This window comes from Anolis carolinensis, chromosome 4, assembly GCF_035594765.1.
Source record: "Anolis carolinensis isolate JA03-04 chromosome 4, rAnoCar3.1.pri, whole genome shotgun sequence".
NCBI lineage: Eukaryota > Metazoa > Chordata > Lepidosauria > Squamata > Dactyloidae > Anolis > Anolis carolinensis.
Window position 1 is genome coordinate 62,373,463 of NC_085844.1, and position 12,361 is coordinate 62,385,823.

At 34.6% G+C, this 12,361-nt stretch overlaps 1 protein-coding gene across 7 annotated transcripts in view; it reads right to left on the minus strand.

Annotated features, from left to right (window-relative positions):
• The window catches only part of piezo2 (piezo type mechanosensitive ion channel component 2), a 310,405-nt gene that overhangs the window by 44,774 nt on the left and 253,270 nt on the right, over nt 1-12,361 (minus strand). For 5 of the 7 annotated variants that reach the window (XM_062980525.1, XM_062980529.1, XM_062980526.1 and 2 more), the window contains 6 exons: nt 10,747-10,909; nt 9,788-9,877; nt 8,726-8,847; nt 7,031-7,102; nt 1,837-1,940; nt 34-132 (listed from right to left, as the gene is read on the minus strand). In XM_062980525.1, the coding sequence (XP_062836595.1) occupies nt 34-132; nt 1,837-1,940; nt 7,031-7,102; nt 8,726-8,847; nt 9,788-9,877; nt 10,747-10,909 (650 nt within the window). The remainder of the gene's footprint in view (nt 1-33; nt 133-1,836; nt 1,941-7,030; nt 7,103-8,725; nt 8,848-9,787; nt 9,878-10,746; nt 10,910-12,361) is intronic. The other 2 variants (XM_062980530.1, XM_062980527.1) reach the window with 1 other exon arrangement.

Here is a 12,361-nt window from a genome sequence, read left to right on the forward strand (position 1 = left end):
GTCACAATCTACACAGTATGGAACATCAAATACCTTTGCAGCTCTGATTAAATACTGAAGAATAGTTTTGGGCAGTTTAATAACAGACTTTGGCAAGGCTAAAATGGCTGAAGCAAATTTCGCAATAGCTCTCTACAAAGAAGGACAAAGTAAGAAAATTAGTGAAACACAATCACTACTGTTATAAGAAATATTTTGCACAATTATATTAGACAACAGGATTTAAATTATGTTAAAAAGCATATAATATGTGAACTGTGAATATTCAAGCTTAGTAGTGTTCTTCAATTAGTGACAGCACTGTTGTGTGAAGGTTATTCATTCCACATACAACAATAATATATTAGTAGGACGGATGAAAAACAAATGAACTCTTTAATTAATCTTCAGCATGTGGCATATGTCGGAAGTTATAAATTCCCATCCTTGATGCTATTCCTGTATCTTTGCCTTTCCTCCTGTGACCAAATATATACTTGCAATCAGGGCCGTAGCCAGAAAAAAATTTCGGGGGGGGGGGGGGGTTGAAAATTTCGGGGGGGGGTTAACCCCTTGCAAACACCCCTCCCCACTACAAACCTGTCAATATCTGCTTGAGATAGTGCCTAGAGGGACTCTTAATGTTTTGTGTCTCATAGACTTAGAATGGGGATTTGGTTAACCAGTTAAAATTCATGAGTAAACCAGGTTTTTTTTTATAACCTGAAAAATTTCGGGGGGGGGGGGGTTTGAATCCCTAAAACCGCCCCCTCGCTACAGGCCTGCTTGCAATACTTTTCATCTTTGTGGATGAAAAATACTAGCATGATGTCTTTCATTGCTATTGCCAAATAATGAAATGTACAGATTCCAATATAGAATATTTCAAGATGCATCAATGTAAGATGAGATTTTGAGAAAAAAATATTTTGAGCAAATGAGCAACCAGCCTGAAACCTATGACAGAATAAGCAAAGATTGGCTATACTTCTCAAAATTTCTTAAATTCATACAGAAACCTCATTGTGGCATATAATTAATTTGCTTTAGGTACTGTTTTATATACCATTCAAGTGAATGTAAACTAATAAATAGGATTAAATAATTAAAAACATGAATGGAAATTAATTGATATGTGTTGTAAAGAACAAAGGTGAAGTTTCTTATAATTTTCATTTGAGAGAACTGAATCATAAGAACGACCCCAAGTAGAGTTCCCATGAAACAATCCATGGCCCATTCACTAGGACATTAATATTCCGTGTCTATATAGTTATGTGGTCATTTCAAAACATCAGACCACAAAATATACTATTACAACTTGATTGTCTTAACCTAGGAGAGATATGCTGCATTCTGATGGGAGTGCATTAACTTTATGGCTTACCTTTCTTTAGCCTGGAACACAAGAACATATTAACTATATTGTTACTACTGGCTCATTTCTATAATTAATTAAAATTATTTCCATTCATACAAAACCCAGGTTTTATTGCAATAAATATATCTTTATAAATCCTGCAAGGCCTTTTTTCCAAAAAAACAAAAACAAAAAAAACAACAACACATTTAAGCAATATCAAGCAATGCTGATGAAAAGATGTTTTATTCACTTGTCTTCAATGCAACATCAGAAAAATAGAGTTCAGGATATGAAACTTTATTTTTAAAAATGAACAAATGCTACATTTGTGAGTGAATGAAAATACATCTCTCATATCATCTTTGCATTGCAAAAGGTTGACAATATAAGCAAGCAGCAATAATGTTTAAATTGGCATACATTTCCACAACTTTCAGTAATTATTCAAAAAAAATCATGCCTATTCAGCAGAAACATATAGCTAAATACAATACCTGGAATGCAGATCTTTTTGGAGGTTCTTCCTCTTCCTTTTTTTCATCCTCTTCCTCTTCTTCACTGTCCGTTTCAAATAAATAATAATCTCCACTTCTGACCACTAAGCGAAATAAAATACATATTTTTCATTTTTGCAAGGGAAAAAGCGCATCATAATCTGACCATGGGTCTCAGAGACGTGACAGGAAAGAGAAAAAGCAAGAGATGAAGATAATCAATGACAGCCAAAATCATTTTATTGTGATGTTTGTAGACACGAGGAAGAAGTGTAAATACAAGAGAAATGTAGATCTATCCGAAGAACACAAGGTGATAAAATAAAAAAAAGGAATGCTAGTATTAAAAACTTGCAATATTCTTAATCATTTTTTTTTAAAAAGTAATTGTTTATCAGAGATTGAAGTATCTCCAACTTCAATGGGTTTGCAGAAGAAGAAAAAACTAAAACGTAATTCTCCTGGAAGTGTACATATAACTGGAAACATTTTACTTTTCAAAAGCTACTATATTTTTCAAGCTTACCAACTTAGACAATAGAAACAATTTGTTGCTCAATATATATGTATTTTAATAGTACAGTATATGATGATCATGGCTAATATATCCAGAGGCCTCCATATGTTCAAGATGGGATGTGAATGAACTGGGCCTTATATCCTTGAACAGAAGAACATTGTGAATAGGCCTTACTTGATAAACAAGGAAAAATAAAAGAAGGTGAAAAGAACAGTAATAAGCAAGAGCAGAAATGGGGAACAGTTATGTTTTTGGACTAAAACTTGCAGCGTGACAGTGGCCTTGCTGATTGGGTATTGTGGGAGCTATAGTCCAAAAAAGTAACGGAGATGGGACAAAACTGAGAAGGGACAAACATTAATTCCATCTCAAGAGCAAGAGACAAATAATCTTAAAGAGAAAATGTCACATCATTACATTTACCCTTTAAGATTGTTAACATAACATCTGATGGTAAAGAAAAAAAACCACTTTAATATATTTATTTATAATAATAAACTCACAAAGCCATAGATAGAATGACATCCAAAAGCACATTTGGCCCTCATTATACAGCTTTTTCGACCATCAAATAACTTGCTTTATTATTCAATTACACCTTTATACCTTTCTTCTTTTAAAAATCTCTATCATGAGCTGAAGTCATTTTCATGACCTGCTTAAGAAGAAAACTCACTCAATTTCTGTGGTAGGCATACAACTTCACTAAGGATATATATCCCTCTTGCTCTGATCTATGTATCACTGCCAATAAAATCTAGCAAATTGGCAAGTCAAGACTCGGCCATGAAAGCTTTCGACAACTCAAGACCTTTTGATTCTAACAGGTTTGAGAACAGAACGCTTTTAAAGAATGGACTAGTGAGTGCTGTATTGTTTTACATAAAACTATTTAAAATAGCTTTTTATCTTGTACTTATTCTTTTAACTTGGGGTTTAAATTCTTTTAATACTCAGAATAGTTCATATTTTATTTTAATATTCACTTTTTGTATGTTTTAATTGTATTGCTCTTTTGAATAGAAACCCACAATGAGCTCTAATTTTAAGATGAAAAGAATACAAATACATCCTATCATCATTATCATCATAATAATCATAATCTTGTTGATACCATTTCAAGTGAAAATGATTTTTTTGTATGTCAAGCGGACAAAAAAACATGAAAATATAAATGAAGGATTTTTATTGCTAGATAACCCATGACTCCATAAGATAAGAAAAATAATTGCCATTGTTGCGGAGAATTTCAATAATAAAAATAAAAAATAAAAATAAACTTTATTTATATTCTGCCCTATCTCCCCAAGGGGACTCTGGGCATATTTCAACAAACAACGGCAAACATTCAATGCCTTCATAAAACAAAAACAAAAAATACCGACATAAAATCCCAGAGAAACCCCACATAAAAATAACATTAAAACCTAACATCAAATTAAAGCCTAACATTAAAGCCTAAATTAAACATAACAACAAATTAAACTACACAAAGTCAAAGGAAATCATATAATAACATAAAATCTAAACAAACAAACAAACAAACAACAAACAAAAAAGATGAATGTTTTGCTTGGGATGTTATATTTATTCCAGACAATACTAGTTTTGACTGATGAGGCACCATCTTTAAGCAATGGAAGAAAAATTATTTAAATGTATATGGCAGGGGAAGAAACAAGCTAAATATAAAATTCTGCAGATGAAGAACTAAGACAGTTGAAATCGTATTTTACTTCATGTTGTTTGGTTTGGTTAAAAGACTGGATAGTGTTGAGTAAAAAGAGATTACTGAAATTAAAAGAATATGGCCTGAGTTTTGAATTGTATGGATATTTATGATTTGACAAAGCTAAAGTAAATGTAGATTTAATAATTATTTTGTGAGACATGTTTATTAGGAACATGGAATAAAAACAAAACCAAGTTGTGCCCAAATTTGCCCTTATGGGTTTCATCAAAAGAAGTTTATTTTAGAAAGAAAACACGCGTAAAAAGAAAAATGGTTACCTAACCACAACCTGTTGGATTAAGATGACAATAGAATTAAATGGAATGAGGAATTATTGTAAAAGAGATTATAGCTTTCAATTGTTTTCTTATTGACAAATAATAGAACAATTCTAGACAAATAAAAACTGTTGGTTTTGAACAGAACAAATCTGAATTTAAGGCATAATTATGTATTAATGATGAACATTTGACTGGTAAAATGAAGAAATCTTTGATAAAAATGGATATGGAAAAGGAATGAGTTAAAGATTGTAGAGAAAAAAATTACCTTAGAACTTTCGATACAACATAAAATTAAATAAGTGGAAAAAGAGGTAGTCAAGAGAGTTGAACTCTATTTTATGTTACAACCTTAAGGAAAATTTTTTTATAAGATGACGCATTGATTGTCTTTCACTAAAGATACCTTGGCCAAATGTATAAATATGTGTCAAATACGCGTATATGTTGGAAGTGTAAACAGAATGAAGGGACATTTTATCATATGTGATGGACATATGAAAAAGCTACAAAGTTTGGGGTTTAAATCTGTTTGTACCCATATGTCTGCTGACGTCTGGTAAGTATCATGGGGTTTACACAGGGGTAAACCAACTTTACTTTGGATACTAGAGTTTGCTAGAAATTCTAGAATATCACACAGCTTTTGCACAGTCTCAATGTGACTGGATCTGATTTGGACTTATTTGCTATTCAGATCTAACATTATTAACACAGGAAAAGGGGGTAGACTGTGACCATGCCTTTCTTTCCTAGTCGTGTGCACGCTTCTGATTTTTTTTTTTCATGTCAGGAATGATTTGAGAAATTGCAAGTCGCTTCTGGTGTGAGAGAATTAGAAATCTGCAAGGACGTTGCCCAGGGGACACCCAGATGTTTGATGTTTTTCCATCCTTCATGCAACCCAACCTTCAAGTCAGCAGTCCTGCAGGCACAAGGGTTTAACCCATTGCACCACCAGGGGATCCCTCACACTTCTGATAATGTCAAAACACATCATCCACAACAGTCATGAGCTTGCATGGATCTCTGTGGCTGGCTGGGAGTGGCAGATCTGACATGGAGGGTAAGGTGATTATCCAGTGGGTCAATGAGGTATCGGGACTATGTAGCCATCAAGACAGTGCCACAGTGGGCTCAGTCAGTGTGTCTCTGGTCACTTCTGGGGCCACTCCAGAGTATTTATGTTCTAGACTGGCCCTGGATTTAGTGCTTAGTGTAGACTTGACCTATGTTTCTGGCTATTTGGATTCTTTCTCTTTTCTTTCTCTTTTCTTTTTTCTGTTTTCCCATCTATTTTTCTTTTCTTTATGCATATCTGTACACCTTAAATTTTTGTTTTTAGTGTACTGAACATGCTAAATTTTAAAAAAGGAAAATGTAACAGTGCAAATAATATGCACTTTTTGATGAGATGTAAGAAGCAAGGACATTTTGGACACTATGTTAATTTTTAAACATATAGCTAAAAAGACTAAGTTTGGATCATTCAAATACGTAAACATCTGTCCTGAACTTGTAAGCAAATATTTGAGAAAGGTGTATAGAGTTGATGGGTAATAGCTATTTCAGACCTTGGTGATCAATTACTTTTCACAACAATACATACAGGACAATGGCTGAAACATATAATGAGGGTGAAATGAATCAGAAATGCTAAACTGAATGGGAACAATTTAACAAATGTTGTATAGAAACAGGTCTGTCTAACACAGTGGACTTAATCAGAAAACAGTGGAATAGTACCATATTCAAAAATCCTTTGCCTGATCTAAAATCCACTGTCAAGAATAACCTGGGATCATGACAACTTCTGAGTCATTTTCATCACCTTAATTTCAACAATTCTTTTGCAGCCTCAGACTAATAAAATTATTCAGGTCCATAGTTAACAGCCAGCGGTTCATAATGTGTTTATTTTTAAAGCTAAAACAGTTGGTCTTCAGCAAATGTTTGAAAAAAGAATGAGCTGTTATCATGCCCCTTTAGAAACAGAAGTACACACACACCACACACACAAACACACACCAGTATAGTTTCCTTGTGACTTGATAGAAACAGGCATTCAAAATGTTGGGTGGAACTGTTACATAGGCAACTTTCCTATAAATGACAAAGAAACATGGAAATAGATGCATATAAAAAGTCATATTAAAAATCCCAAGGCTTCAAAATTATGTATTTTGATTCTGAATGTTGATATTTTAATAATAAATTATTGATCGTATATGCCATTGCCATGTCTCCTTTACTCTCTTATGCAATAATAACAACTGAGACAGATTAAATTGGAAGAAATCAAACCACTGATTCTGAAAGCTTTTTCATGTTAATAGTAAAACGGCAAATATAAGGACATGGTAGTGTTTATGTTGACAAGGCATTTACATTTTAGATCATTTTTGGAGATGTGCATAGTTTATTTTTCCTCATGTGATGAACATGTACCTAGCAACACGGGAAATTACTATAAAGGTAATTCTTGCAAATGGTGGACACTTTCTTATTTCCACACAATATTACTGAATTTGCATCCATATAACTACCAAGTCACAAATACAAGGCTATGCATAAAAAGAAACAGGTCATGGGGATGCCCCCTTTCTGGTCAAGGATATAAGGATTAAATTCATGTATCTTAAAGATGATGTAGAAACCTACTAGAAGCATGATCAACCCAAGGCCGCCACCACTGCTTTTTTTTGCCCTTGGCTTTTTCTTTGTCTGCTTCTCCTAAAATGAAATATGTCCAAAAATTAATTTTACAAAATGAGAAACATGTTACTGCTTATATTTTGCTCTTCCAGGCTCAAAACTGTGCAAGAACAGATTCAGCCCTACTAAAAAAAACAAAAAAACAAAAAGATAAATAAAAAACAAACAAAAACCCAAACAAACCCAAAATCCACATAATCAAAATCAAAATTTTACTTTAAACATATTTTGGGAAATATTCATTTTTATACATGAGGGTGGAAAATAGTGCAATTGTCTGATGTTGTTGCAATAATTACTAGTATACCTCACTATTGACTATGCTGACTAGGTTTGATGGGAGATGCAGTCCAACAATATCTGAAGGATCACAACAACTAGTCCTGTTAAAATGACTTAAAAAACAAACTAGATAACTCTTTTGAGACCTATGCTTCAATATAATTTGTTACGCTTTCAGTGAGGGTGGAAAGAAAAACTAAGTATTGTTTATAACATTTCATTTAATCTAATGTTAGCCTCAATTAGAGTAGACCAACTGAAATCAGCTTTATGACTTAGGCCCCATCTACACTGCCAGATAAAATCCAGATTATCCGCTATGAACTGGATTATATGGCAGTGTTGACTGAAATAATCCAGTTCAACTAAAATAATCTGGATTTTATATGGCTGTGTAGATGAGGTCTACAAAGCTCAACTCTTTTTCTAAAGGTGTACTCTACTGAGATTACTACTTAACTCATTATTGGGGAACATAATTTCATCAATACTATTGAAGGGATTATTTTTATATAAGCTATAAATTTGAAAAAAAAATCAGTTACAGTTTATTTCATACAAACAGAAGTGTGAAATCGTTTATACACCTTACCAACACTTGTTAATTCAGTGTAACAGGCAAAGCCAATTGAGACTCGTGCAAACATTTTGTCTCAAAGGGTTGTTGTATGTTTTCCGGGCTGTATGGCCATGTTCTAGAAGTATTCTCTCCTGATGTTTTGCCCACATCTATGGCAGGCATCCTCAGAGGTAGTGAGGTATGGAGGTTTCTCCATACCTCATAGTTTATGGAGGTTTCTCCATACCTCATTACCTCTGAGGATGCCTGCCACAGATGTGGGCGAAACATCAGGAGAGAATACTTCTGGAACAGCCCGGAAAACTCACAGCAACCCAGGGCCCTTCCACACAGCCCTATCCCGGTCATGAAAGCCTTCGACAACCCATTTTGTCTCAAAATGTTTCTCTGTTGAATGCATTTTTCAAATGTCAAGCATAAAGCGATTGTCTGTGATATGCAGTATCATACAAATTCTAAAGCATAAATTAGCACTCTAATTCAAATCTCTGGATAGTTCTTTTGTTACTTTAGTTAGGAGGACTCTGAAGTACACACCTGTACACAATTAGTTATAATATTTAGGCTCTGCCTTAATGCAGTTACGAAAGCTCCATATATTCACTAACAATCTATATGAGTAATTCCCATTATCTGCACATAATGTATAAGATAAAGCTGTGAAATATCTCCAACAAATGGCCAAACAGAGAGTTACTACTACTCCACATGCATTAATACTAACAGTACCAAGGTCCAAACAATAAATACCAACGCCGGATATATTGAAGGAATAGTACCATCGTCATCATCATCATCTTCCTTTTGAATTGCTTGACCTTCTGAGGCTTCTTGATTCATGCTCAGCACCCTTTCTTTACCCTTTTTATACTTCTGTTGCCTGGCTTTGATACGATCCATTCTGTAAAAAGAAAGGATTTACATTGTTAAAGATACATAGTGCCAGATTTAGGACAAATGAGTTAAGTTATGAGGCCCCTTACTTGGGGCCTGAAGGAGGAAGACCCGGCCCTAAGTGGTAAAAGTTTGAAAACTGAGAGCCCCCCCCCCCCTTAATAATTTGGTTTCTATGCCATTGAGTTACTGTCATGACTACCTATTTTCTGGCACACTTCCACAGACTATAAACTCTTATCATTATGTCTGGACTCACTCTGAAACACAATGCCTTCAAATTTAAAATTGCACCTTATATGCAAAATCCATTGTAAAAAAAAATGGCACGAAGATAGGCCTCCTGGACAACAGGGCCTTGTGCTTAGCGCCTAAGCGTAAATTTGGCACCGGAGACACACCTTCATCTCTGATGCTTCAAAGTGCACATGGAAAATATTATTCCACAATATTATTAATGGAAGATCTAAGCAATCTACTCACCTCAACTATTTTTATATTGTTACAAAAGATTTAAAGTTATATATTATCAACAGATTGTGGTATATAATGAGAAATGATTTTATTTGCCTGGATGTCTCTCTAAATTGTGCTGCTTCAGAAATGCGACATTTTGGCTTGCAAAGCTAGTTTAGCAACTAGGAACATGCATCAAAATTAAGGTACTCTTATCCTTATTTCCTCAACCCACCAATCCTTTTTTACTTCCCAGATTGGTGAACGGTGAGGATATTGTGGAATGTGATTAAAATCACTCATCAGGATGTTAAACCAACCTGCAATCTATAATTTAAGCTAGCTGGGAAAATAATACCTAAACCAGGAGGTTCTATAGTGTGACAGCTGAGATACTTTCTGTAAAAAAGTAACTAGGTAATCCCTTAACAGAACTAGTAGGTAATCTCCTACAGAAGGCAAATGTGCAAAACAAACGAAGAAATGCATACTGTCTCTTCAATTGATCCATTGATTTTTTCTCTTCCTCAATTCTTGCTTTTACAGCCTTCACAATTGTGGCTTGGAAAAGTTCAGCACCTCTGTAAAACAAGACATATAGTAAGAATACAATATCTTGCAAAGAAAAGATAGATTATGAAGGCTACCAAAATATTAAGAAACACCTGACAAATGTACTGGTATAGGAGACACTATGAGCACAAGTCAAAAGCCAAACTTCTTTACATCATGGGTAGGCATTTTTAGTGACTTGCGAGCTTGTTCATTCTTGAAGGGATAGTCTGAAAAGTGTCAGCTGGAAGGCTACAGACACAGGCACCTCCTTGTTTTGAAACCACAAAAGTGATGGAATGAATGAAGCCGATGTTTGCATGTATATGTAAAGTGAACAGATTTCATAGTCCAAGCTTCCTAGAGGGTTTTAAAGGAGATTTTGCAGTAGTTTGCATACATTTTTTCTTGCTCTTCATCAAAAAGGTGTCCTAACATACTGAGACATCCCGTTAAAGAAACAGTCAAGATTGTTCATACTTCAGGATGTTTTGCAAAAATTTCTTTCGCACAAAATAAAATTCGCAGAATCCCACATTATGAAAAATAATGGAATTTTTTTTTAAAAGCTGCTAAAAGTTTCATGCATCAAGGAGAAAATATTTGCTTTTTTGTCCTTGCACTGAAGACAACTTAAGTTTTTACTAATTAATCACATGGCTACTTTGGGTTTTATTTGCTATAGATATTAATGCAATTAGTCCAGGCATGGGCAAACTTCAGCCCTCCAGGTGTTCTGGACTTCAATTCCTCCCGGCTGTTAGGAATTGTGGGAGTTGAAGTCCAAAACACTTGGAGGGGTGAAGCTTGCCCATGCCTAAGTTAGTCAGTCAGAGTAGATTTACTCAGAGGAAGAAAACCTATACACTGGTGAAAATAAAACAGTGGGATAAGTTACCTGGATGCCAGAATCTGTGAAGCTTTAATGTCTGCAACCACATGGAGGAAGTAATAACTCATGAAGACTCTCCTTTGCAGCAACAGGAAAGCAAAGCAAATGCTGTCCCAGATGATCCCTGCCTCCCCACTTGGTATTTTACATTCTGAATCTTTGTTCGAAGCTGATAAAAGTAGAAACCTTTAGGTAATTATTATTGTACTTACACATTGCAATGTTTGTTGAAATGAAAAAAAGAGTAAAACAATTAAGAAAAAGTAAATCAGTGACCTAAATTTAATAGTTCAGTTGTTAACTGTTGTCATGTTAACTTCGATTTATGACAACCCTAAGAATGAGAAATGTCCAAGTCAGCCTGTTATCATCAACAGCTCTGCTCAGGTCTTGCAGACTCAGAGATGTGGTTTCCTTGTTTGAGTCCTTTCATGTAGAATGAGGTATCTTTTCCTACTGCCTTCAACCTTGCCACGGTATTGCCACGGTAATTTTGTAACAAATTATTACTCATAATAATGGCTAAAATACAATGATCGCAGTTTAATTATCTTAGCGAAAACAGGCTCAATGAAACAATAGTATTTACATAAACCTTGACTTATTATTGATTCAGTGGGTATACTTCATTGGGACTAACAATTGTATTCAGGCTAAATACCTTTAGGAGTCTTATTTCTAAATTCACAAGCCCCTGAGTTCCTTCCCTTCCTAGTTTCTGAGAAGAAAGGAAGAATGGAAGAAGAGATTCACCTCTCGCAAATATGAAATAGCACATACAGGCCTTCCTGTTAAATGCTTCATCAAATTGGCCAGCAGATTACTATGGACAGAAGCATTAACTTTATTTCCTTTTCTCACTCAGTGGGCTGTGGATAATGCTTTTCTGATCTCTAGCAGATCAACTGCCAGAACTCTTATGAGGATTATGAACCCAATGGTCAGTCACATCAGCTGTAAGAACAGCCCTTCTAGAAAGGTTAAAAATATTCAGAGGGCCCTTAAGTGTCTGTTGCAGTTTGTTCCCAGTATTCTCTGTGAATACCAAAACCCATGGATGCTCATGTCCCATTGTATACAATGGCCTCGGAAAATGGTGTTCGTTATATAAAATTGAGAACAACAGTTGAGTACTGGAGAAAGCTTGAGGACCTGTAGAATGGTGGGAGGCTGCAACAGGTTTTGCCTATATATCAGTGCAGCACTTGATTTTTTGAAATAAATTTTCAAGGTGATGTTGATTGAATCTGTTGATAAAGAACCTGTGGGCATTGAGTGTCAACTGTACTGAATTTTTTTAGGTTTTTTTTAAAAATCTAAATAAAAAGGAAATGTAAAAAATATGTCGGGGTTTTTCAGACTGATCTAAAGTAGTGTGACTTGCTAATTGTATTTTGTTAGATGTTGTCAAATCCCCATCCATTCATTCTATCTGTTTGGAGGGTTTGCAGTAATGTCTTGGTACTGCACTAATGTCTTACAAACTTGTTTTTTTAAAAGAAAAACAAAACAGTGTGTGATTTACTAAGATGTTTGATGATTTAAAAGGCAATGTTTCTTTTCCCTGCATTAAAAACTATTTGGTATTAAACTGTGATATTGCAAAAGTAATACAGCTTAC